The sequence below is a fragment of the Streptopelia decaocto genome (assembly GCF_964273445.1).
Source record: "Streptopelia decaocto genome assembly, chromosome: 3".
NCBI classification, from domain to species: Eukaryota; Metazoa; Chordata; class Aves; order Columbiformes; family Columbidae; genus Streptopelia; species Streptopelia decaocto.
In genome coordinates this window covers 25,466,928-25,494,354 of record NC_138656.1, presented here as the reverse complement: position 1 = coordinate 25,494,354, position 27,427 = coordinate 25,466,928, and the positions used below count along the sequence as shown (strand labels likewise).

Genomic DNA, 27,427 nt, shown 5'->3' with positions numbered 1-27,427 from the left:
AAAAAGCTGGAATTTCAGCATACGCATCCCATTGCTATTCTGATTTTGGGGAGAGGCAGAATGCCATCAGCCGTTTTTAGTTATATTTACCTGCACAGCACAGGTAGCTTTAATCCCATGTAAGTTTGATTAAAATGTGCTATAGTATATTTTCAAATCATGGATCTGTCACAACATTAAAATAGTCATTTTGCTATACCTGAAGCTTTGCTGCTGTGGATTTGTATTTTGTTTGCTCACTCTCTTTGTATTGATTACTTTGTGAAATGTATTTTTGTCAATTTGAGGACTGGAATGGGTATCCTTTGGTTATTTCAAAGTATTTTCTGTATGTGGAATCAGCTTTTTGCATGTAAACTTAATTGCTGAAAAGTATTTTTTAAAAAATCAAAAAAAAAAAAAAAGGAAAAATCACTTTGAAAAACGGTTATTGTCACTTTTCTTTGGAATTCATTAGATCGTAAACAAATGTAATAGACTTTCCTGTGTAGAAGGTAGTAATGCTTGGTCAACCATTTGAACTGCTGTCTTCATTTAAGAGAAGAAAATCTGTTTAATTTTGGCAAGGTAACTAACTCTAGCCCTAACACACTTTTTGGCTCCGTTTCCAAATTTCCTAAGTTTCCCCAATTCCTTTTCTGTTGCTCACAGTCTTTGTTGAAGTCATGAATCTTCTGTTTATAGAATTTTAAATTAACCAGTGTGATAATGTTCTGACAAATATGATGTGTATACTGGCAAATAAAGACACACTCAGGTGATGGTTCTGTTTGACTTTATACAGTTTTCTTCTGGAGTCATCTGCAATTCTCTCTGCTTCTTTGTCCTACATATATTTCTCAGAAAATATTTCATCTAACATACTTAACTTCGACTTTCTAAGGAATAGGTAGGCTGAAATAATTGAGGTGTGATTTAAACATGAAAGAACACATTCCACAAGTAACAATCATAATTTTACTGTGACCCAGCTTAGATCTTTTGTACTGTCCTCTAATGATTTTTGAGGTACATGTTAGAGAAAAGCTTTCTGGGCTCTCAGGGCAGCTCTGCTTTAGGATGTGCCTGAATATATGCATGTTTTAATACATATTAGCATACATGAAAAAAGCATTGTTACAACAATTAAAGCTTCTTTTTTTCCTTTCCTAAAGGTGGGAAGACTTAGTTATAAAAAGCTTTTACCATTTCTCCTCCTTTCAACAGACGGGAAGGAGCATAGCCCGGTGATTTTTACCAGGTGGAAGTGGACAGAGGGGTGCATTTCTTTGCTATATGATCCTGATGATCTGGACCCATCCTCAACATATGTGCAAATCCTAGGACTTCTACAAATAAGATGACATGGTACTCATTTCTTTTAAGGCTGACATTTTCAAAAGGCTATACACTTAAAAATAACTTGTCATTCTGTATGAAGACTGGTACATATTTGGTAATTGAGAAACTTCCAAGAGGAGCACTTACATTGTGTCCATATTCTTTAGCAGTTGTTGAAAGGCATTTGGTGCCCTTGTCTATCAGAAAAACAAAAACACCACAAATGTTTTTCTGCAGATTATATGAGATCTATTAAAAGATGATAAAATGAATTATTCGATACTTGTTTAAAAATGAGGATTTATGAAGCTCTGAAACCTATGCAGAATAAGTGAAATAGGTACGTTATCTGTATGGTTACAGTTGTTCACCATATATGAACAGCTATTTTCTAATCAAAGATCACAGGAAAAAAAAAGTTAATACACCTGTGAAACAAGTTCATCTTTCAGCTGCATGTGTGACACCTTTCGGTCACCTGTGGTTCATGCATGTGTTATAGCTGAGCCAAATTACAAGTAATGCTCATAGTTTTTAAATAGTTTGTGCAAGAGCAATTGCTTTGGGCAGGTAGAGCCAAGTTATAGCACTTCTATGCAGATACACCTTTACCCGTCAAAGGTTTTCTCTGAATAGTTGTCTTTGCATCGCAAATTCCACATTAGATAGTATTTAAAATTGCTTTGAAGTCACTAGGTACTTGTTTCCAAAAACTCTTGTGAGGGCCGTTTAGCACTTTTCCTGCTGAAATTTGTAGCACACATTTTCTGTCTCTAGTATTTTTCCTTCTATAGTCCAGCAGTGCAGTTCTAATTTAGTCTTTGGTTCATATTAGACATTCCATTTTAGTTGTAAATTACTTCCCCAAAATTAATGTGACCATTACTAAGGCATTTTGTTACCTGCTCATCATTTTGAGTAGCTACATGTCAGGGTAGGGTTTCTAAAAAAACAAATTTGCTGCTGTATCAGCATTAAGCATAGTAAGTACAAAAGGAAGCCAAAAAAGCAGAAATTAAATAAACTCTCATCAAGTAAGATCATGCAAGAAGTGAGCTGGGCTTTAGATAAATGATTAAATTCAGAACCTAATAGGTTTGTGTGTTCTGAGTGTAGTTTACACTGGTTTGTTTTCCGCTTAATTAGAAGCCTTACATTTCATCTTATTAATAATGAAACCCCTCTTGTCAAATTGCGTAAGATCATGTTGAACTACTATGTATATTTTAGAGGCAGAATAAAATCTCCCCTTGTAGCTTTTCACATTATTTCATTGCATTGTGCAAAAATGACATTCTGCTTTTAATTTTGCTTGTGTGAAATAAGAAAACTTCAAATCGTCTTTCAGTCCTGGTTGAGAAAGTCCTGGTTTCAAGAACTGTGATGAAGGTAGTTCAGCCTCTGTAGCCCACTGGTTACAATTAAAGGTTAACACGTAAACAGAAATTCAGCATGCCAGGCCAATTCGGGTTTATAAATGTAATGAATAAGAGTATAAAAGATGATAATTAGTCAATAATCAAAGCTTAAGTTACAATCTTGTTGGAGTGGTTTGACAGTTCAGAAAGGGAGCAGGCTCAGTCATGCCAAAAGACACCAGATTTGTACCCCATTTGCATTAAAGTACACATTTTCCATGATACCATGGCATTTTCATCTGCCTGTGCAGAGGCCTAAAGTACCAATAGACTAAAACGTCGGTCACACAAGCCTTTGCTAATTAATGCCTTCACCAGAAAATGGCATTCTTAGGAAACTGGGGAGATCTTGAATGTGGAGATCATTCATATTTTTAATATATATATAAAAAGCATGTAATTGGCTATTTTAAAAAGCTCCAAACCAGTCAGCTGGGCTAAAGGTCATGAAAATGTAGCTGGACCTAAGCCTTGGTGGCAAATCATCGCACAAGCTCGTTGCAGTTTTCAGAGACGGCACAGAACACTTTGGAGCTGACAAGCCAGGCCAGGGGGCTGAGTAACAGCACGAACCGTTCAGCCTCTGCCATCTGTTCTGCATGCAGCCAAGCCGACAGTTGGGATGAAGACGTTCTATATGTTTCCTTATTTCCAAGCACATGGGTTTTTTTTAACTGAACTTCTTCACAGCAGGCTTGCCAGCGAATACAAACTACTGTCATCGGCAGCAGCAGTATATGTAAAGTATTGATTGGGAAATGGTAACCAGGCTGTTCCCAGACTCTTGAGCAGACCTGTTAATAATGCAGGGTGAGGGTGTGATGGTATCTGATGGTCTAAGCCTGGGGTGGGAGTTAGGAATGCCCTTTAATTCCATGTTCAATACAGACTGGCTTCGTAACCTTAGCTGATTTACTTGGCCCTCATTCTCAGTGCCAAAATTCCGATTTTGTTCCATGTCATTGATGTGTCCAGGCACTAAATGATCTGTCATACTATTAAATTAATCAGTAAAACTGATGCACCTCTTTCCTTCTGTTGAAAGACAGTATGAAATACTCTCTTTAAAACATTGTTATGAGGAGATTGCTGCATGTGGTACTGTATTCGGAAAAATACTTTTCTGCTTCTACTTAAACATACCAACTACGTATGCTGGATATGTCAGTTATGCAGTCTTTTTGTGATTCTTGCTATCAGCAGAAGTCACTGAAGGATCAGCATAAAGCCTAAGAAGATGTTTTTAAAGTTTTCAGTGGGTCAGTTCCCTGCTGTAACTGAATTAGAGCCTGACCAAGCGCCGGTGACAGCGCAAGGAGGGCAGTGGCAGGACGTGCACGGCTGGAGCTGAGCTGGCCCGTCCCTGGCAATCCACACTTACCTCAGCTAAATACGATGCTGAAACCACCACCTGAGAAAACAGGTATGAATATGGAGGCATTTTACATTGCTGACTGTCACCTGCATGGAATCTATCCAACCGCTTCTCATCCTAGTTTGAAATGACCTTGTACAAATTGTTAGGAGTTACATTCATAGGGGCAGGCAGAAACAATTCTGTAATGAATACTTTCAAAACACCATAGAGTGTCATTTTGATGGGACAGAAATTGCTACTTGGTTCTGGTATAATACATCCTTTCAAAAAAAAAAAACCCAAACCAATTAGAAAATGTATAGCAATGTCATAATTCAAAATTATCTACATTTGATATGGTTGATGTTATTTTGGGGTTCTCCCAAACCTCCAACAACAATCACTCTTCCTTTTTTTCTTTTATTTCTTCCACCCCCAGAACACTTGTCCCACATGTGTCCTGCTCCAGAGCCACAGGTTGCCCTTGTTATCTGACACAAGAGTCGCTGTAGAAGGATTGACAGCGTCGGTGCTCAGACCCCAGGGAGCCCTTTGAGAGGGAGGGTGGTGGTGTGTGACCCTTGTGGGAACATCAGCACCACTAGGAAGCGGAGGGAGGACAATTGCTGAAGGTCATTCCAATACAGGCATTTCTGATCTGTAAAGACCCAGGGATGCTGGTGCCCAAGCCACCACACATCTCACACGCAGAGCTGCTCCTTCTTTTCCTTCTTGGCTTTTCTGTGGAATGGGGTGATCCGCCCTCAGGCGAGCATTTCGCTGCCAGAAATATTTCAAGGAATTGCTCTTCTTTGAGTGCATATCCCACCCTCTAATTGCACCTAATATTTCACTGAAAGCTTTCTCAAAAGGTATACATGCGGCATAAGATCTATGATGTCAACAGCCTGAAATACAGAATGCGCTTAAGCTGTTCATTGTCATCCTGGGCAATCCGAAGTAAGCGTCCCCAGCAAATGCTGCAATCCAAAGAACAAAAGCTGCAGAACGATTCAGTGAATTCATAGTCCATGTCACCACTGGATGACAGATGTTTCTGCCTTGTACAAAAAGTAGAAATGTTATAGTTTATGCAAGCGGTGGACCTGAAAGAATGTTAACACGTCGTAGTGGTCTGCAGTTAGATCTTCAGCCTTTGCTTCTACCCATGGACTCGATTTGTCAGTGAATTTCTCAACAAGTTATTGCTTACCCGGTTTATTTTCTGGATACACTGTGGAACTATGCTTTTCACTTGAATATTTCCTTTTGTAAGTGGATATTGAAGCATTTAACAAATACTGATTGCAGTATATAGTCCTGGGTCAAGTCAGTGTATTGATATTCTTAACCAAACCCTGAAATGAGCCAGTTTGAAGATGAAGCCTAGAAAGCTCTTGGCAGTTCCAGCCACTGCTGCACACCAGTGTAAGGGAGGAGGCAAATACATCAATCCTAATTTAATGGGAGAATTTTCAGGTAGACAGTAATTGAGTTGGAATTTGGCCAAAGCCTTGAGGTTAAAGAACCTACTCTTATGAAATATATTAGAGGATCTTTCATGAATGCAAACAACTGAGATCACGGTTTCATCTCTTCTGCAAGGGATAGCAGAAAATGCTCGTTTCCCTCCAGGAACACTGTGCTGCCTGTAATCAGGCTGGGGCAGTGAAAAATAATATATGCTTTCTGAAACACCAGAACCATTTCCTCCTCAAAAAAAAATCTCAATGTGTTGACCTGTAGGAGGAATACCTGGCTCATGTATTATATTTTAGTAATAACCCTCACATCAATACTGAGAAACAGCCACTAAGCAAGTAAAGAGATCATGGACTAAATTGAATTGAACTACATTGAATTCAGCTAAGTTAGTTTTTTGGGTTTGTTTGTTTGATTGTTTGTGGGGTTTTTGGTGTGTTGTTTTTTGGGTTTTTTTGTCTGAAAAGTCCTGCTGATTTGCAGAATAATTTCAAACAAGTTTATTAAGCTCAGGTTGACTGGACAAGAGGAAGGTCTCCAGACTTGCTGTGTTCCATAGATAGATATTTCCATATCCATCAGTTACTTTGGATTTCTTATGTATTTATTTCTGACTATAGGTAATGGTTGGGGGAAAAAAAAAACAAACACATGACTGGAAGAGTCGTTGGCAGCACAAAAATGAAGGAAAATGGATGCTTTACAGATACTAGAATTGCTTGCCTTTGAAGCTCTCTGGGTGAAAAGAATAGTGTCAGCCTGCTGAACCCCAAAATGTAAGTTATGGTATGTACAGAGGGAATTAAATTTTTTTTATTTTAAATCACCTTCAGTGTGTGATATTTTAACAGCTGCAATAGAAGTACCTTTAAAAACAACAGCCTCTAAAATGCATATGAAGGTATTTACTTCAGAGATTAAAAAAACATATAAGTCAAACTTCATATGAGTGCTTAAATCTTTCAATATGGAATTTGAAAAGCTGGTGCATTTTGCTGCCTTGCACCAGGATGGCCCCAAAAGGGCAGCTAAAGGCTGGCTTGGTTGCTTTCATTGATGAGAATAAGATAAGAGTAAATCCATTCATTTATATTTTTTTACATGCTATCAAAGTTAAATTCTTGCCAAACTAGCAGAGTTCCTGCTTTCACTACAGATTTACTATTGGTTTTAACCTCACAGTGGGTGTGTGGTTCTTAGCACACAGACATAGAAGGGCCTGATACACAAAGCATCATTACTTACTCTGGAATTATTAAAGGCTTTAATGTTTACACCTGTGTTTGGAACGGCTAAAGTGGCACCAGGTGAATCAGGCTCAGGCTAACTGGTACCCTGCTGCAAAGCAGAGTGGCCCCAAGAGTGAAATCCTGTTCTAAAGTCTGCAATCAAATGTAAGTATTTAACTTTGAGCTTTTAGTAGGGTGATTACTTCCTTTGTACAAGTATACTTTCAAACATAATATGTATTCTGTATTATCCAGATCAGATTTTGGGGGGTAAAATCAACTGTATTTAAAAATATATACTATATGTAAACTGAACAAGAAACTTAATTTTGGTGCCCTGCCTGAGATTCCGTGCATTCCCCTAATGCTTTCCTCCCCAGCCTCTGTACTTAGAAATAAAGAGCAAAACCTGGGCAAGTGGTTAATTCTTTCAAGATGACATGGACTTGGTATCCAGCTAAATAATGTTCTTGCTTTTATATTTGATTCTTGGTTTGGATTATTCAAGGATATTTATCCTTCTCTCTTGGAATAATTTTGCTTTTGGAATAATTTCAGACAACAAACACAGTCTACGGTTTAACTTGCTGTGACCCACTCTGGCTCCCAGAATAATATTTCCTACCAATTTATTTCTCAATCGTTGGCTATGCTCTGCTGGTTTTTAACTCCTTTTGTGCCCATCAGATTAGGAACTGCTGCCCAGATATTTTTCTTGAAGACCTTTTATTTCTGATTTACGGTGCTTCTCTAAGTAAAGAAATTGCTCTCATTGCTGTAAAGTAGTAGGAAGCTGCTAATGCTTTTTGAGAGCAGAACCACACACAGGAGGCTCATATAATTTACTTTGTAATTGAATGGTACATTTCTCAGCATCCAGATTTTTAGCTGTTGGGATTTCTTTTTTAAGATGATATATCCTTCAGAGGTTGTGATCTACTCCTATTTAAGACAACTGGGATGTATTTCCCCAGCTCATAATAATAAATTGCCTGAGCAGACTATTGTCAGCGAATCACCCCCCCAGTTCTGCGTAATCCTCCGGTAGCCTCGTGCAAACTTCTCCCAGGCTGTAGCAGAAACTTGGCACCTTCTTTTGGCTGTCCTCAGGCTGGGCTGCAGCCTCTTGGAGCTGTAGCCTCAGTGCTGCTGTGAGCTGGTTTTTGTCCTTGAATTGATGGGATCTTTCTTCTTAGGGCCAGGTTCTGTCGATTTTGTTCAGGCTGAGTAGTCCCACTGTGCACGGTGGAACTACTCAAGGGGTGAGGTGAGCTTGAGGAACTGCTCACCGGGAGCTGGGCTGGCACTGCCTGCTCCTTGGGAGCGGGGAAAGGAAAGGCTTTTTCTCCCTTTGTGAAAAGCAGAGAGCGTGTGTAACAGAGAGGGATGGCGAAGAGCAATGCATCGGGCAGAAGTAGACGTGGGAAGAAGATTAATCTTAAACTCATTATCATGGAACAGCAGCTAAGCCAGAGCTAAAAAATACTTCAGAGATTTAACATGAGATCTAAATTTTATTTTAGAGTTCATGTTGCTATTTCATTCCAATGACAAAAATGAATCAACTGAATAGTTGAACTGAAGCTGATCATTATTCAGTTTTTCTTGGTGGTTTGATGGATGAACTGATAGTGAAGTTTAAAAATCTCCTTTTAGCAAAAAAGCCACTGTTGAGCTCCAGAGTGCCTGAGGACTGGATATGCAGTGTCTTAGCTGTTGCTGCTGGGGATGAAGGCGAAAGTGGATATGGGCACTGGAGTGAGCATCAAGACACTGGAAGCACAATGCAGATCTAAAGGAATACACAAATGCTTCCCCATATTTTCCTGTTTCTGTTTTGTTTTTTTTTTTTTAATTTGGGGAATAGCATATTCCATTGAAATAATGAATATTACTGCACAGGTTTGTTTAAACTAAAGAAATTGCATGTTGCCAGCCATTACTCATACCAGTTGGAAAAGTTCACAGGACTTAGCTTGGGCATCTCCCTGGTCACTGGAGCTTTGATATAGTCCAGCACACGCCATGTGGATAAACAAGAGGGTTGACACAGCTGTGCGGGAGCTAGGTGGAGGTTTTGGGGCAGACAAGCAGGAATGGCTTTGGGTAATTGCCATTGCACCAGATGCTGCTCTCAAAATGCTGTCCCTCCTACACATCAACATGCACAGGAGACACCACCAGGATACATGGTCCTTCCTGGTCCCTGGGAACATCACCCATGTTGGACTGTGCTGACCTTACAAACAGTCCCTACTCATGGCCATAAAAGTATTCCTGGAAAATGAAGTGCTGATAACGACCAACCTCCAGTGCCAAAGCAGAAACACTTGTGGGGATCAGAGAGCTATGAGCCCCAGCCTTGGTGAGGACATACGCTTCAAAACAGTTCTCTAAATGAAAATTAATTCTCAAAATAACTTCAGGAGTTTTTTATGCCACTGTTCAAGTAAAAGGAATAATCACTTCCCGTAGCACCAGCTAAATAATTGAAGGCAGATCTTAGCAGAGTATTACCAGTCCAAGGACAGTCAAAATCTACACCTCCGCTTTTGCAATGACAAATTGTGCAGAGGAATACTTTTCTTATAAATGTCTGTGATCTGCTTATATGAACACTCTCATTACCTCAGCTGCTTTCACCACTTCCATTTTGTCTGTACAAGATTTCTTTTTTTCTCACTTTCCTTGGTTGTGTAATTATTTCATATAATAATTTAATTTATTTTTCCTTATCTCTAAGAGATGACTTTTTCTTTAGCTATTAAACCAATAGGTTGGACTTAAAATGAAAACTGAACTTAAAATGTTTTATTTTTTGAAAACTTGGTTTTTTGGGTCTGCATTGTAAATTGAAAAGTAAGTAAAGGCTTTTAAATTTTGATAAAATTGGTCTTTTTTGCTTGCTTGCTTTTATAATGGCAAAGGTTGAAGTCTGAAAGCAAGGACACAGACAAGGAGACTGAGAAATGAATGGGCAAATTCATGTTAGTAAGAGTCAATCTGGATGCTGTAAGTCTCAAAACAATGTATATTTCTGTCAAGTATGAAGTTCGGCATCAAAATGTAATATTTCATCTTAACACTGTAGTTTGTGACACTACCCCAGAAAGCCCGATTTTGGGAAGATGTCCACAGCACACAGAGGTGAATGACTAATCCATTCCTGCTCAAAGTGTCTCTTACCCAGTCCAGGTCATTTGTGCTGCCCAGTTGCCTCATGAGCTCTTTCAGGCAGAAAAAATGGATACTCAACTGCACTGGTATCACAATTTTATAATATTTTCATTATTTAGACATTTCCCTTTTTCTAATTTATTTTATGTGCCTTGCAAAGATTTATTATGGAAAGAAAGCATTTTAAATAATCTCTTTAAATCAACCCCTTATATATCCCATACACTGGTAGGCTCTTTCCTGTCTCTTCCTTTCCCAGCTCCTCAGTGCAGATGTGCTGTGCTGTTGGCAGCTGGAAGACCTTTATCCTGCAACTCATTCTTCCTAACATTAACAAAAACCATGAGAGTGATTCCCAGTATCTCTCACTGGGAAGGTGCTTCCTGCCAGTGCCCTCACCCAGATGGGTGTTGTTTCCCCTGGTTCAGTCTTTGCAGAGCGGCGGTGGAGAACTGGGAGTGCATGGGTGGGATCAGGTCCTGGATGGTTGGATGGTGGGATCAGGTCCCAGCCGGTTGGATGGTGGGATTGGATCCTGGCTGGATGGAAGGCGGGATCAGATCCTGTCTGGTTGGATGGTGGGATTGGTTCCTGGCTGGTTGGATGGTGGGATTGGTTCCTGGCTGGTGGGATCAGATCCTGGCTGGTTGGATGGTGGGATCGGATCCTGGCTGGAAGGAAGGTGGGATCAGGTCCTAGCTGGTTGGACAGTGGGATTAGGTCCTGGCTGGACTCATGTGGTTGCAGCTGCTCTGGCCACTTTGCGGGGACTTCCAGAAAATGGGAAAAACTGGGCACCACAAGAGGCCGAGAATGGGTGTAGGCCAGTTGATTGCTGTGATTTTTGATCTATGGATAACTACATTTTCTATCATGTGCTAGCGTAATGTATTTATTCCTAGTGATGGTCATTTTGTCTCCTTCATGAAGTCTGTAGATTGCAGGATGACAAACCTGGGGAGTAACAAGACTCTGCTGCCTTTTGCTTTTCTTCCCTCTTTCCAGTCCTGTTCCTGTTTCTCCCCCTCCTTGGCTCAGTGTTTGTCCCTCTGTATCTCCTTCCCCGCAGCAGCTGCCACTTCCCAGCTGATCCCTCCTTCTTGTCACTAAAATGCCCAGTCATGCCATTATGAATATTAAAATTCGGCCATTAACAGTGCAGCGGGGTGGGGTGCGATGAGCTCCTACCTCCCAGCTTGCTGCGCCACCCTGCCAGCAGATTCGGGAAGGCAACACCGCACTGGTTTATCCTGGTTCTCTTCCCAACCCTGACAACTGGTTATAACTGGTTGAGCGATGGCTGGAGTTCAGCACAATTCAGATGTCTCAGACAGTCCGTATAAACATCGTTCCTACTTAGAGGTCCCGTTGGAAGAAGTGTCTGTTGGGCACTTAGTGAATTACAGGCTTAAGAAACAACCTGGCAAAGTTGGAGACCTCGAACCAGACGCAAAACTTCCACTAATGCAGCCCTTAGTGTCTTAAGTAGGTACTTGGCTGCCAATCAGTTTCAGGCAGGCTGTAAAGGGACTTTCTAAAAAAATCTGACTGTGGACCAGCATCCCTGTTTGTTTCATCTTGATTTGGAGTGGTTAACTAGGAATTTGCAAAGGAAATGAGTAAGGGGACCAGCTTCTTTCATTTAAAAGGCTTGTCTAAGTAGAACCAAGCGACAAAGGAATTCAGTGTAAGGTTTGCAATTTTTGTCACTCTTGTCTAACCAGATTTACATCGTCAGAAACAAAACAAACAAACAAACCCCCCCCAAACCAACATGAGACAGCACGAGTGTTTTAGAACGTGTGCATTACAAGTGATACAGAATATGTATTTATGATTCAAAATTTTAAACAGCTGAAAAATAAATATGCAAAGTAGATTCTTCTGTTTGCAGATGGTAATCCTGCCACACTGATTTTGCTCAGCTGTCTGATTTTTCAACGTCTGCATTCCTGATTCCCAGGGTTCCTGATTAAGAAATAAAATATGAGTCACAGTGCACAGTTACCTTCCGCACATCTGAAAGGATAACTCAGTGACTGAAAACAGATTATTAGAGGCTGATCCCTTCCTGCTGAATTCAACGCAATGTCAGGGCATTGGGGGAAAAAAAGTCCCTGCTCTGTCCTTCGTTGTTACAGCTGTAGGAGACGGGTTCCTGCCAGCTCTTGCAGATCAGTGCGGTTCTCCGGGGGTCTCTGCAGGCAGGGACGGCTGGCGGGCAGCACGGCGAGGTGCGGCGCATCCCTTTCCCTCCCTCTCCCGAGGATGACTCAGTCGGTTATTAAAAATTTCCAGCTTCCAGCTAAAAATGGCATCAGAAGCAGTGCCCCGGAGGGAAGAGGGGGAGATGTGAGAAATGGGTTCTGTTCCTGTCTCCGCTTCCTAACACACACACACACACACACACGCGCGCGCGCGCACACACACACACGTGCATGATGTACAGCTCGTCTGGGAAAAGTTTATTTTGCAATAAGAAGGGTTAGTATTCTCCTAAAGGCTTTTGCGAAGACTGGATCCAATTTTCGGAGCCTGTTGCCAATATTTGTGAGTCATTTCCTTGGAATCCTACCTTTGGTGTTTATTTCCCTTAGAAGGAAACTTGTAAAAGCATAATAATAGCTCTCATTCTTCGTGGAAAGTAGCACACAGCAAAGTGGGAGACAAATCACTCTTTGTTCCAAAACACATTTTTTGTTTGTTTTGTTTACTTTCTTCAGCAGACACAAAGTGAAGGCGGCAACATAATTAACCCCATAAACCATCTAATTTATGGTGCTGGTGACATGCATGCGCTTTCACCGGAGTGAAAGTTAAGTGGGGAAGCAGTTTTAATTGGTACCTGGTTTAAAGAACAAGTGACGAGAGCTGCCTTGTGATTTGGGAAGCCGCCTCGTGTACCAGAAGGGCTTTGCTTTCTCAGCCCGTCCCAACTGCTGGGACCCCTCTTCCTCTCTGACTTCAGTCCCAATAACAACGTCTAGCACCTATTCAGTGTCAAACCCCACTGCCAAGGTTAACCAAGCAGAAATACTGTCAGTTATGGTTTGCAGCAATAGGAGCACCTTTTACCCCCAGGATACTGAAGTGTTTTGCAAACTCAGCTCCCTGGATGGAGCTTTCAATGTCTAGCAGGGCCGGGCAGCCACCAGCGGGGTGGAGGCAGAGAGCATATGAGACATTTTGGCTAAGAACACTAGAAAAAACATTTATGCTTACTGAAATAAATACCATGGGGCTTTATTGTTCTCACAGAGCAGGCAGGCAAAGCAGCCTTAAATTTCCTTGCATTTTCATAGTTTTGCACACATTCTGTGGTAAACTCTGTTAGAACCACCATTTAAGAGTTCATTGCATATAGGCTACCAAGAGTACTGATAGGTTACGTAGACCTCTAAAGAAATAAAAACCTCTTTTCTGTTGGTGTATAAACCTCCTCTAGTTCTGCTTCACAGAAACCAGAAGCAGGAGAAAGTACAACTGTTAAGAATTCAAAAGCACGTTCTCATTTTTCATTTTTTTCCTTTGAAAAAATGCTGTTAAGAAATCAGGGGACGCTGACAAACAGGGGCAAAGTAGCTCTGAAAAGTCTTTATGGCAAGAATTCAACTTAAAAGCATTAAAAGGAAAAAAATAGCATGTAGGGATTAGGAAAGTTAGAAATATTTGCTTGGAATTCTGTCTTGAGAAAGAGACACTCTAGCGTCTGGAGCTGTATAATCTAAATTAGGAGAGAAGTAAAGATACCCTTGAAACACTTTCAGGGAAGGGCTGTATCTGGACACAGAAAGCAGTTGCTCATTTCAAGTTAATTCATTTTCCACCAACCAGTAAGTCCAGCTCTAGAAAAAGAAGGAAAAAAAAAAAAAGGGCAAAAAATAGAAAAAAACCACACAACAGTGGATTCCTTGAAATTCCCCGAATTGAGGGCCAAGAAACACAGAGAAAAATCACTAGACTTGGCAGGTCTATAGTTTATCTATACCTCCGAAGGATGAAGAGCTGAATTGACCCCCTTGGCACGCAGACCTGTTGTTCTACCAGTCTAGTTATTTCAGCCAGACTTAACCCTTGTATCACGCTTCTGTTAGAGGGCATTATACGTGTTTCTGACAGGAGGTACAGCCGAAGGAACAGAAAATCACCATTGCCCAGGGCCCATGCTGTCTCGCTGCCACTTGTCCTCGTTCCCCTCCTCCCTGCAGTCCCTGGCTCTGGCTCAGCATCTCCCTCACTGCAGACCAGGGACCACTCTGCACTAGTGCGATGCGGCACTGCTGTTGTTCTCAGCTGTTTTATACCAACAAGAGAAGGAGGAGATCACTCTCTCTGTCTGCTCCCAACCCATGGCTCTGGCTTTTGAAATTAAGTTTTCAGTTTAAATCCAGCATGGCCAGTTCTAGATGCTTTCCCACGCCTTGCAGCCCTGCTGCTTGCCTTGCCTCCAGGGCCCTGAGCACAGGGATGGTCTTTGACTTCTTGGGATTGGGCTGCCCCAGTGTGCTGTGATTCAGTGTCCCCTCTGTTCCCACTGCTTCATTCATACTACAACTCTGTGCATATCTATCCAGACAATAAACATTTAAATCACAGCCCTCATTATCTCCCATCTCTGTTAACTCCCTTCTCCTTGAACTGGTGACATATCAGCCAGTTTGATCTATTTAAACACAAGTTCCCAATGTCCTCTTCCCTGTCCCCTGCTGTGGTCAGAGCCAATCCACCTCTCGCCTTTCTTCCGTGTTTGCCTGCAACTTGTCTTTTATTTTCATGTGCTAAATTGTCACAGCTCCACCTCAGCTGCCATCGCTCCACCACTGTCTCTACTACATGGCTCTGCTATCTTTGCCAGTGATGTTGGTGTCCTCATGCGTTTATCTGCTTTTATGGTCAAGCCTTTATGCCCTTTTCCATGATGCTCTTGCCCGCAGGATGCTCTGCCTACCTCAGCTAAGCTGGCGATACCAAATTTTGTTGCAGCAATCATGAAGAGTAGAGAGTTTACAATGAGGTTTGCCTGGAATTGTTCACATGTGATATAGTTGGTCTTTTTTGGTTTTCATATATGTACACCGGTCTGGGTTTGTGATTGTGCCTTTCTTCGGCTGTCACTTGCTTTCTTGGGCTGCAGGTCTGCACAATCTGCATGCAGTGGGATCACTGATGGATTCTGCGGAGTCAGTTTTCTATGGTGCCAGTAAGGTAACAGCTACCAACGTGATGGCAATTTTGCTTTGCGAGCACTGCGATCCAGGTGTTAACAACGGTGTAGTACAGTACAAATGCTGTTGTCTCCTCTGGTCAGGTTGTTGTGCAATGGAAACAGTCCAGAATATATGGCAGAAACTGAAACTGCTGCAGTACATGGGTACAAACCCAGGAGTTAGGAAAGGAATAGCCATCTTAAGTCTATCCCTTTGTCTTTATTGATCTTGGTAAGACCTGCAGCATTATTGTCACAGGCATTTTATATTTAAGTTTAGGTTTTTAGAGGCATTCTGGAACTGTATAAAGAGCCCTTTTCACTGACATCACATCAGGCTTGTTATAATGTGAATGGCATCATTACGGTTCTCTCATTAACATCATAATGGCTCTGGAGGAATAGTGAGTGAAAACCCCAGCAAATGGAGTAGTGTAGCAATGTATAGTTGTCTTACTGTGTAAAACTGCATATGGAAAAAGTTTGACATTTTAACCTTTAGGCTGCTGTAGATGCCTCGGGGTGTCCTTGCACTGCATGCATTTGGCTTACAAAATGGAAAAATTGTGGTAGTCTAAGGATGCAGGGCTGGGTTCAATAAAGCACTGTGCTGGCTTCCATGCCACTGAAGCCCACACAAGGCTCCCAAATGGATTTTTCAAAATTGAATCCAGCCCTAAGTGTCAACCTTTTGCTGTAATTTTGTATAGTAAATGTATTGTATACTCAAATGTACATCTTTCATCCTTTATTTCCAGTGGCGTTAATGGAAATACAACAATGCGTGTGCTGTTCTGCAAAGTCGCATTGAAACAAACAGGATTTTGGATTAAATCCCTCCATTGCATATGATAATGTAATAGAAGTGGGTTCAGCTTACGGCTGGAGGACGATGAGATGCGGTTCTATTTCTGGCTCTGACACCCATTTGCTGTGTGGCTTCTGGCAAGATGCTCAGGAGTGGATTTTGCCACCCTTAATGGGGAAAAACAGTAGGTTGGCTCTTTGGGAGCAATGCCAGAAGGCCATTTTTGTGAAGCTAGGTCTGATAGCACTTTTTCAGTAGATATCACCTTGTACTTAAGGCTTCCAGTTTTGCTATGTCCACCTTTACCTTCTAGGAGACCGACTCCTCACATGTGTGGAGTACTCGCAGCTCTCTTCCCACTCGTTTGCAGCAGCTGGAAATCGGTGCTTCTGAAAATCAAATGGGAACAAATAGCACGCTGAGAGTCACAAACCCTTTCAGCAGACTGGTTCTCAGCTTCTGTGTGCTGAAACAACTCCTTTGCTACAAAATAGGGCTTTTTTTTGTAGCTGAGTGCTGCCTATACAGCTTTGTAATGCATGCTGAGATCTGCAAGCTTTGTTTGGGGCTTTGGTTTTCTGGTTGTTTTGGTTTTTTTTTTTTTTTTTTTTTTGGTTGTTGTTTTTTTTTTTTTTTCTCTTTTCTTTTTTTTTCTCCTAGGGAAGTTCTATTATTTATGCCTTGTTTTTATACAATTTGGAAACATGGAGAATGTGCATGGGCAGTAGCTGTTTATAGAAGTTAACTGGCCTGCCTCTATTAATTTTGCATGTTGTAAATAGCAGAAGCAGTTCATTTACTTTACCGGCTGTCCAGAGAACTCGGTTTTTCAAGATAAATCAGCAGCACTGTGCAGAAGGCATCTCAACACTTCCTTCCTTCCTTCCTGTGTGTTTCTGCTTAAGCACAGAAAGACCTACTTGTGATGAAATATGGTAAGAAAAATAATGCAGTTGAAATCTCCAACTCTCTTAAAAAAATTCCACAAAGAGATGCTGAATTCATTACGAGTAAAGAAATCTGGACTTTTCCAAAGCAGCAGTGAATTTCTTCCAACGCTTATTCTCCGAGGACAAACACTGAGTGTTGACATCGTGCCAACGTGAGAAGATTGATGTCTCCCTGTGAGTGATTCCTTCGAGCAGATTAATGAGAACAGTCCATGGGTGCTTTCTAATGACAGCCTAATCTTTTCAGCCACAAAATATATGACTTTTTAGCTGGTTCTTGGGCCACTTTTTGGCCCTGCTCTTAGGTCAGCAGACTTGACCCACTTGTTGTTTTGACCAGTCTTTCCATGTGTTGGTACTCAGCTGGTAACAAAAGTTGTGGTGAATAAATTATATATATTGTCTGTGTCATGGATAACTTCCAATGGGAATGTCTAGTGGCTTGTCATTCCATGTGTCATTGTCTCCTTGCTCAGAAAAAGCAAGACGGCATTAATGGGCTGCTGCAAGAAAATGACTGTGGGCTATATGCAGTGCATCATCGGTAAATTGACTCCGAGGAAGGGGTTTAGGCATCTTTCAGCGCGATTGTGGTGAGGTCTGGTGGCTTTTACTCAGACAAACAGCTCGGGGATTTCAGCTGACTTTCCCTTCACCTCCCATTTTCTGCCCCGATGAGGAGCATGGGGCAGACCCACACATCTAAGGAACACAGAGCACATGCTGGAAGCCCATTTCTTCATCAAGTAGCAGCCTTGTGCATTCTTCCAGGATTTAAGAAAACAACTGGCAGATGTGAATGATTTATTTTTCCACCCTCTTCTGCTGCGGTTTATTTTTTCCTCTTGTTAGCGAGCGCTCCGCTGCTAACACAAACATTTGCTGAAATTCCACCTGCCCACCTGCAGCCCCTCCTCTCGCTGCTTGCTCGGGCCCTCGTCTTCCTCCGGGAGGGCTGCACCGAGGGGAAACTACATGCCGCTTTCTTAGAGAGAGGAGGAGGAAGGAGAGGGAGGGGCCAGGCTGTGTCTGGGCGCATTGTTCCACGCTTCTCTGCCAAGAAGTAGGTGACTATGAACTCATCCCTTACCCCTCGCAGAAAGTTTGCTCCCTCCCCTGCCCTCCCCTCCCGCCTGCTGTCGCGGCAGGAGGCAGCTCGCAGCCTGGCGCTGGCCCTGGAGTCCCCGCTCCTGCTTAATATTCCGCCTGCTCCGCCGATGTTGTGCTTGGCTCCGGTGGGACCGCAACTCACGGCTTGAAACCGGAGCCAATTTTCTGTCTTAAGTCTCGCAGTGTTTTGACTGGAGGCAGATCCAGTTCAGTCCGATCGGGGCTAGTGGAAACAACTACCTAAGTCTCTGCTGTCTTGTTTCGTTTGGGAGGGAAGAAAGAAGAAAGGAACGCGATCCCGAACTGCTGGGCGCGCTCTCTCTCACACACACACACCCCGCTGCGCACACACACACACACACACGCACCGCAGGCACACACAGACGCGCACACACAGACTCGCACACCCGTCGGTGCCGAGCGCTCTGTGCCAACACCGCCGGGAGAGAATGGGAAGCGAGTGAGCGGATCCGTGCCGGTGTGTGAGCGCCGCTGGGGCCGGGGCGGCGGCGGCAGCGGGGCTGCGGGAGCGGGGCGGGCGCGGGGCCGCTGGGGGGGCGGCGTGGGGGCAACGCGCACGAACTCCCGGTGCCGGGGACCCTGCGCCTTTTGTGGAAAAAGGCTCCAGTCCTTTTCCTGCCGTAAAAAGGAAAAAAAGATGTATGTCTACGTAAGATAGATATGCGTATATTTGTGATATATGTGACTACAGAGGTGTGACTGCCGAGGGGCACAGGAGGCGGAACGCGGCGGGGCGGAGGGGTCAGCTGAAGGGGTGCCGGGCGCTCACCGCGCTGCTTCGCTTCCAGGTGCCGGCGCCCGCGATGACCCTGGTGCTGCCCATGCAGCGGCTGGGCCGCCCCATCGCCGCCGAGGGAGCCGCCGACCTCGCCGCCTACCGCGCCCTCTGGGAGCCGCCCTGCTGCGGCCGCCCCGGCCCCGCCGCCCCGCCGGCCCCGACCCCGCCGGCCCCCGGGCCCCCCGCCGCAGGTAGGCACCGCGCCCATCCGCCGCGGGGGCCCCGGGCGGACACCCGGCCCCGCAGCGGCGAGGGGACGGAGGTTTGTCGGCGGAGGGGGGCGGCGGCGGGCCCGGGCTGAAGGCGGGGGCTCTCCCGCGGGGCCGCAGGTGCGCGGGGTTCGGCGGGCGCCGTCGCACCCGGCTTCTCCGGCGCGGGGGATGCGCTGCTGAAGGCAGCTGCCCGGCCGCGGGCAGGAGGGAAAGTTTTCCCGAAGCCGAGCGTCCTGAGGACGGCAGCGGTTTCCCGTGGCTGCCTGTTAAACCAGCTGCCCGAGCCGGGGCGCCTGGCGAGCTCTCCGTTAGGTGAGGGTGTATTTTCGATCGCTGCAAATGTATGTGAAAATATGCGGTGGAGTTCTCCTGTAGCGCGAAGGGAAATGAAAAGTATTTTGTTTGGAGAACCTCCGGCAAACCGCATGTCATTTGTCATATCTGATTTATTACCCGCAGGATCACATTACAGGGGAATTTCAAATCCTGTAACAACATCCAAGATCACATACTTTAAAAGGAAATATGTGGAAGAAGAGGATTTTCATCCGCCACTCAGCAGCTGTACACATAAAGTATGTTTTCTAATAGTCATTATTTTTACTCTGAGTTTCAGATGCTTAGTAACACTCGATTGACCCATTTCCAGAAGGCTTAAATACTCGGCTGAAATTAGGAGAATGATCCAGCTATTTGCTCAGAACAAATAGTTGTCACATTCATTGTTTTATTGTCATCAAATTGCTTAAGAAGCAAAGGTGTTTATAACAACTGTAAATGGAAGTGCCAATAATAACTTTATTATTCAGATTATTTTGTTCTTAGGTAGTTTATATCATGTTTACAGAAACAGCCTCATAACAGTGTTTGAACAGCAGAAATGAAGAAAATAAATAAAAAGGGTCCGTGATTCTCCACTTCATTCAGAACTTTTTTCAGGGGAGAAAAGAGTAATAGGTTCCATGTACCCTCAATGGGTTACAGATCCTCTAGAAAAATAGATTTGGAAAGTGAGTACAAGCTCCTTCAGTATTTAATCCTGTTTATTAAAAAGGTAATAACTCCAAAAGGACAGATTAGTAAATGAAAGAATGTATTTTTTTAAATGAAAGCTGTCAAGGGAGGGATTAGTGCAAATATTTCCTAAGTCAGTGGATACATACATTTAAATTTTTTTTCCTTTTTTAATGGGAGATTTTGTGCTCTCGTTCATCAAGGGCTTAGTCCTGTAGGGAATTGAATGCCTGAAGTGATGTGCTTGTGCCTTGAGACCCCATCCTTACCTTGCTGGATCGTCCCTGGCCTGCGGTAGTCCAGTGCTACCCATGTGCTATTGGCAATAGGGAGGACACAATATAATCCAATTAAAGTACATCTTGTGGGAGGCAATGGTACCACAGGAGCCCCAGAGACAGAAAGCTAAAGCAGATCAAGATGCAGAGCAAGTTTATACATCGTCTTTACCCACATTGCAGAGGCAGCCATCTGAGAGGACAACTGGGTGCCTCATCCTTGCCAGGGACACTGGGCAAGGAGCTCTGTCTGGTGGGATCTTGTTTCTGTGCAGAGATTTCCACAGAGGAGAAGCACACAATAATGCTGAGCTCACTTCCTGAGGACCTTAGAGTAGCCAAAAGAATTTTCAGCTACAAATAGTGTTGGCTGGAAATAAGTACCTGACCAGGAAGGTGAAACACTGCGCTGCCATCAGTTCCAGAAGGTGTCCTTTCTGCTGCCAGAGCAATGAATAAGTAGCACTGAGGGTGTCGAAAAATGTGTTCTGGTTAGTGAGCGTGTCTCCCACATGTTGCATCACTAGCTAGCTTTTTTCTTGGCTAGAATGTTGGATTTTTGTATCACTGATTGTTTTCCTCGCAAAGGGGAAGAATAGTTACTTATCCCATTCTAACAGCTTAAAAAGCAGTTGTAGAGGTATTGGTAAGATAGACCTGTCCCAGACGTTGTCTTGGAAGGCTGTACCGTGTCAGAAATCCTGGGTCACCAGTTTCTTCTGTTTAACACAAATATGTTTTCTACTTTGCAACACTGAGCTTGGGGAAGGGAAAACGTCCTCCAGATTTATTTGAATTTCTTACCTCTGCTGCCCATTAAAGAAAGTTGTGTTCTGAGATTTCTTGTCCCATAGAGGGTATGATGGTAGGGCCCAGAGCCCCTCTCCAGAGGGCTTGTTGGCAAACATTTGTAGTAGAAAGCCTTTGACAACTTGTTCCTACTGGTGGCCCTCCAGGATGTATCTCCAGGAGGATCACAGTTCACAGAATCACCGAATGTTAGGGCTTGGAAGGGACCTCGAAAGGTCATCTAGTCCAATCCCCCTGCCAGAGTGGGAACACCCAGATGAGTTTACAGAGGAAGGGGTCCAGTCAGGTTTTGAATGTCTCTAGAGAAGGAGACTCCACAACCCCCCTGGGCAGCCTGTTCCAGTGCTCTGTCACCCTCACTGTGAAGAAGTTTCTTCTTAAATTTAAGTGGAACCTCCTGTGTTCCAGTTTGCATCCATTGCCCCTTGTCCTATCATTAGTTGTCATTGAGAAGAGCCTGGCTCCATCCTTGTGACACTCACCCTTTACATATTTGTAAACATTAATGAGGTCATCCCTCAGTCTCCTCTTCTCCAAGCTAAAGAGCCCCAGCTCCCTCAGCCTTTCCTCATAAGGGAGATGCTCCACTCCCTTCATCATCTTCATGGCTCTGTGCTGGACTCTCTCCAGCAGTTCCCTGTCCTTCTTGAACTGAGGGGCCCAGAACTGGACACAATATTCTACATGCAGTCTCACCAGTTCAAGGCTTACTGGTTTGCTCCAGGCTTTTACAGCTTCACGGACTGTTGCTGCAGTAGGTATAAAGGACGCAAATTAACCTGTAGGCTTAATATAATTTGTAATGACTCATATATTGTAGAAAATGACTCTCTCTAACAAAGGACAGCTTCAGCTGTGAACTCACATGAAAACACAGCCAATTTTTGTTTTTATGAGGCGCTGTGCTGCTTCTAAACCCTGTAGACAGGACAAGGCTGTGGAAAGAGCTAGAGGGCTGAGGAGAGCTGAATGGATGTGAAAAGCAGCTGTGCTTTAAGCTCTTTCAGTCCTCATAGCTACGACTTCCCCTCTGCAAAAATGCTGTAACCATGTGGGAAAGGGAAGAATGATCAAGCCACAGATGGGGGGGATTTAGAGCAGTCTCGCTTTGTGCTGTGCTGCTTTCCTCCTACGCAAACCAAATTCTTACTAAAAATGAAAATTAGTTAATAGTGCTTACAGTAGCATGCCTTGCCCCCTCTCTTATTTTGATTCCCAGGGTAGCGATTACAGGGCAGAATCCGGGGCCTCCCGGGGGCAGTAACCTGCTTGTGCTGCCAGTGCTGAGAAAGGGAGTCCTGGAAGGACCATGGAAGGGAGAACAAATCTGTGGGCGTCGAGCCAGGATTTCTGCAAATCCCTGTCCTCTCTGCATTTCCTGACCTTGTCCCTGCCTATCTGCGTTCCCACCAGTCCTGGAGAGCGCAGGGTGTAGTACACAGGCCAACAGCTGCTCTCCAGATGCTGCGATGCTTTGGGATGGGTTTCTCCCTGCCTCCTTCTCCCCCATGCGCTTCTGTACACAAGAACAGTATAAGGGACGTTGTCAAATGGAGGCCTCCTCACCTGAGGACCTCTTCAGCTGGCAGTGGATGAAGTTCTCTGATACTTGCTGTGTGAGGCAATGGCTGCTGGTTACGTCTTGGAAACCTTGAGGCTGTAGGGGAGAGACCTTCACTTGGCTTCAGAGCTTTGGGGGGATGATGGAATTAGGTCCATTTACATCAAAAAGTCCTCAGTCATCACTGGAGTAAAACTGTGGAACCATTTGAGTTTTAAACACAAGTGCAAATAAAGAGCCAGGTGTGAGCATCTGGATTTCCCTCTCCCATGCTGGATTTGTGCCCTGTGATTGCCTCTATGTTGTAACACTCAGCTACTTAACTCCTAAACCTGAATCTATGTTGTGGCTGAGAAAAAGCAGGTTCCCAAGCCATCTTTAGGCACCTCTAAGGAAGAGAATGAGAAAGGTAGCAGCACAGGGGGATTACTTTTCTTCATTTTCTCTCTCCTTACCTGGAACTAAAGTGCCTGCCTTCAGCTCCATGTCTTTTGTCTTTTGCATTTTCAGACAATCTCCGTGTTTGAGGAACGGGCCCATATTCTTTACATGTCTTTGGAAAAGCTGAAATTTATTGATGATCCTGAAGTCTACCTGCGGAGATCTGTCCTCATCAACAATCTAATGAAGAGAATCCATGGAGAAATCATCATGCAGAACAACTGGTGCTTCTCTGCCTGCTCCTTCAGTGGCACCTCGCCACAAGAGTGGTTTGTGCCTCAGGACTGCCCATACAGAAAACGCCTTCGGATGGCAAAGGAGGAGTATGAGAAGCTCCACACGTGCTGCTTCTATCAAGAGTGTGGCAGTCACTATTTAAATCTACCCTACTCCGTTAATGCTAGCACAGAAAATACTTCCTCCTCTTCCTCCTCCTCCTCCTCCTCCCCCATTTCTTTGCCAAGCTGTTCCCAGCAGGTGGATTATGACATTGGCAGTGCCCCTTCTTACAGGAGTGATGACCATATCCCTGCTAATGAAATATTCATCGCTAATGCCAGGTCTCACGGTAATCAGGAAAAAGCAAAATTTAATGACGAGAAAGGAGGTAATGAACCTGAGCAAGAGAGCGTCACCCTAAACTGTGAACCTCTAAGAGGCATCCATGCTCTTGAATGTAAAGGCAAATGTTATGACTATTTTGAGACTGGATGTAATGACAAGAGCAACATAAGTGAACCTTGGAAAAAATCCTTAAGGAAAAAGGAGTCTTTACCAAGTAATAAAATATGCTGCAGCAAAGGAAGTAAAATATGAGGCATCTTTCTTGCTCTGTTGAAGCATGCGCAACACGTCCATTTGTCTATCAAGATAATTTTTATTTTGAATGGATTTTTTATAGTTTTCTACAAATGATACAATCATGCCACAAACTCTACATGTAGTTTAAATGACTGGAGAGCAGATTGTGTAAGCGTCTCTGTGATCTGCATCAGCGGGCTATTTATAAATATGGAGACTTCATAAAGAATGCAGTTGTGTTAATGCTTAGCACTGTAGTCTGTACAGCTATGGTGCAGCTTTCGTTACTGAAAATACCAATCAGCCAGATGGGGAAAACATATCGTTTTATATATCCCCGCCCCCAAGAAGTCTGCCATTAATTAAGAAGAACCTCTGTTATGTTTACCAAGGAATTAGAAGTCTGGTAAACAAATTGATGCTACCAGCAAGGGTGGTGTGCTCCCTGTAACTCAGTATTTGCTCTGACAAAGGACTGTCTTCATGGACTGGGAATAAACTATCCTTACATTTTGTACTGACACTTACGAATTCCTGGATTCAGCATCTTGCTCAACTGACAAAATAGGACATAGCATAAAGAAATAACCTGTTTCTGGGATCTTAATCAGAAACCCAACATGCAGCTCAAGTACTTGCACGTTTTCACGTTGGCTGTAGTAACTGATGAGGCTTGTTATACAGGGCAGGTTTTTTTTTTGGTGCCTTACATTTTGTCTTAATTTTTGCCAGTGTGAAAATTAAGTATAAATCAGTGATACAGCAGGGATTTAACCTAAACAGAGAAAAAAAAACCACAAACCACAGGGTGGATCAATATTATTAGGAACCTTTAACCTTTGAAGTACTGAGTTCAACTTCCTATTCAAACATCTCTGTTCTTCCTTTTTGATGCTCAATTGCTTTTTGATTTGCCATCCTTAGGAAGGGATTTAAGAAACAATAGAGAGCTGTCTCTTGTAAACAAGCATTCGATGCTTGAGTGTTTCTATGGCAACTGTCTGTTGCTGGGGCTCTTTTTTTTCCTTCTTCGTATAATGAAGTTCATGAACCAGTGGCATGTTTTATACTTTATTCTGTTTCACATAATTTCTCTCTTTTAGATTGCAAAAGCATGCGGGAGTTTTCTATGACTTTTGCTGTTGATTTAAAAAAGACAAGAAAGCAAAAAGCACAATGTTAATTGATAATGTGGCGAGAAAACATGATTTTATCTGAATGAATGTAAGGGGTTTAATTTTAAAAAAGAACATTTTGGAGAAATGAGCTGAGATTTCAGTGGCTAAGGACAACATTTAGTCATCCTTAGGTAGACCATTTGCAAAAGTGTGCAGTTTAAGTGCCCAGAAGACATTAGTTGGCTTGGACTGAGAGTATTGAGTCTTAGATCCACCAAATTAATTAGTTCCCACAGTCCCCATAACAACTGGCAGGATGTGCTTGGCAAAATAGCCACATCCAAGCCATGGCTGACTCATAATAGCTGCCTGTTTCCCCAGCAGCCTGCATCCAAGTGACATCTTCTCCACTTGGTTCTTGTCCAAAGGCTGACATTCACCTCTGTGCCGGGGGAGTGGCCAGCTCGGCGCAGGGCACGAGGGTCCCCGGGGGGGGACACCACCCTGGGCTGTCCCCGGTTTGGTGCTCTGGGTCAGAGACCTCCTGCTCTGGGTCTCCCAGGCTCAGCCTGAGTCCTCCCGGGCCATGGTTATTTTGGGTAGCGTGCACACCCCACAGTCACATTTGCAAACTGGGTGGTTTTTGTGACTAAAGCCAGTGGTCACAGAGGAAAGCCTCCCGCACCACCCCCCCTGCCAGCCAAAGTGACCATAAAGAGAATATCTAGGATGTAAATCAATGATAACCTTTATGTAGTCAGGCGAGTTGGAACTGACAAGTTTGTAAGGGTTATCATTGTGAAGAATGACAAAGAAAGTATAAATCCCACCTGATTTCTCCAAGAAAGAAGCTTTTTTTATTAATAAAAATAATATTAAATATAGATCTCATTCATACAGTGTATGAGTAGGATCATCATTTAGACATTTGTCCACAAGGACCAATTTTTTAAAAAATCTGATTTTTCTTGTGTTACACCCAGATAGTCTAGTAATGTCTGCTCTTTTCCAATATTTGATAAACACTTGATGTTTTAAGCTTAAATATTAGATGCTTGTATACTAATGTGTTGTTGTAGTAAAGTGAAATTTCCTTGACATATATTTATTAAAATGACCAAAATTCATTTTAATTTTACATTTCCAATGGCTACTGGGTCCTTTCCCCCATGTTCCCCTCTCTCACTCATGGAAATGCCATTTAATCAAACTGCTCCCTGCTGAAGAGGTCACATTGCAGTTGACTGTGCACCTCAAGGTGGGTCCTGGATGTAGCTCAGCCTTCTCACAAGCCTTTAGGACAGTCTGAAGGTGCACTGAGGAGCAACAGACTTCTCTGTGGGTTTGCACGGACAGCCAAGGGTAATGCCAGGCCAGATGCTGCCAAGGCCACAGATCAGCAAACCCTTTGGTGGGGGATGAAAGCTTTTTGACCCTAAGGGGCTCCTTTGCCTTCAGGAGCAAGCCTGCACATATAACCCATTGCAGAGTCTTCTGAGTTGAATTTGCACCTGCTGAAGTGGTGGGTCAGCAGAGCTCTGTCTACTCTCCCCTCTCCAACAGCTTCTTCAATTCCAGGGACACCTAGAGATGAACCTATTACAGCTCTGGGCAGTCTTATTGAGTGACATCCTGGTATGTAAGGGGTGAAATGTCATCTGATGAAGGTTGGCCTAAGGATAAGTGGTCTTCTATGCCTTTCTCTGGACAAAATAATAGCAAATACTGAAAGTAGATATATTGGACTCAGGAGTACACTGAGTTCTCTTTGCTTCAGAGGAGACAGAGGTGTTACATGTTAGAAAAGAGAGTTGGAAACACCCTTGTCCAATTGCCAGGAATGTAATAGACCTCGATAGGCTAGCCTGAATGGATGTCATGCTTTACATTTGGTTTGATTTATGGCATGTGAAGACTATAAACCTGATGGGCCCTTTCCCCGTTGCACACTCCAGTACTAAGGACATTTTGCTAGTATCACATATTTTTGAGAAATAGTTATTTTTCCAGGATTATCCTCATGCCTTTTATTTGTATGTCTCATGCGTACCTTCTAAATGAATGCTCCTGAACTTGACCTACCTGCCTGGAAGAACTGGGCAGAAGAGCTTCTCTTTAGGGAGATTGTTTTATTCCCTATCATAAGATACTTCTCTCCTAGAGTGCAAGACTATAAGATACTGTGCCTTTCACCAGGCTCATAACAGTACTTCAATAATATATGAAAAACAGCAACAGAAAAAGATGTTACTGTTGTCAGGTCTATTTTACTGTCACTAAGAACAGAAGTGTCAATTTACCTTAAGGATCGCTTTCCACCAGGTAATGCATTTCCC

General features: G+C 43.4%; 1 protein-coding gene across 3 annotated transcripts; it reads left to right on the top strand.

Moving 5' to 3' along the window:
• The first annotated feature begins 17,962 nt into the window (after positions 1–17,962).
• SERTAD4 (SERTA domain containing 4) lies at positions 17,963–26,212 on the top strand. 3 transcript variants are annotated; one of them, XM_082049301.1, is made up of 4 exons: positions 17,963–18,010; positions 18,867–19,047; positions 19,528–19,643; positions 23,242–26,212. In XM_082049301.1, the coding sequence occupies exons 2-4, from the start codon at positions 18,882–18,884 to the stop codon at positions 23,986–23,988; spliced, it is 1,029 nt and encodes a 342-aa protein (XP_081905427.1). In that variant the 5' UTR covers positions 17,963–18,010; positions 18,867–18,881; the 3' UTR covers positions 23,989–26,212. The 3 variants fall into 3 exon arrangements, with proteins under 3 accessions (XP_081905427.1, XP_081905426.1, XP_081905425.1); XM_082049300.1 differs by having other exon boundaries at positions 17,977–18,014; XM_082049299.1 differs by lacking the exon at positions 17,963–18,010 and adding an exon at positions 18,409–18,535.
• The last annotated feature ends 1,215 nt before the right edge of the window (positions 26,213–27,427 follow it).

Excerpts from the sequence above, each read along its gene's own strand:
- SERTAD4 (XM_082049301.1), top strand. The coding sequence starts at position 18,882 with ATGACCCTGGTGCTGCCCATGCAGCGGCTGGGCCGCCCCATCGCCGCC. Across the intron at positions 19,048-19,527 it reads CCCCGGGCCCCCCGCCGCAG|GATCACATTACAGGGGAATT; the intron begins GTAGGCACCGCG and ends TATTACCCGCAG. Across the intron at positions 19,644-23,241 it reads TCAGCAGCTGTACACATAAA|ACAATCTCCGTGTTTGAGGA; the intron begins GTATGTTTTCTA and ends TTGCATTTTCAG.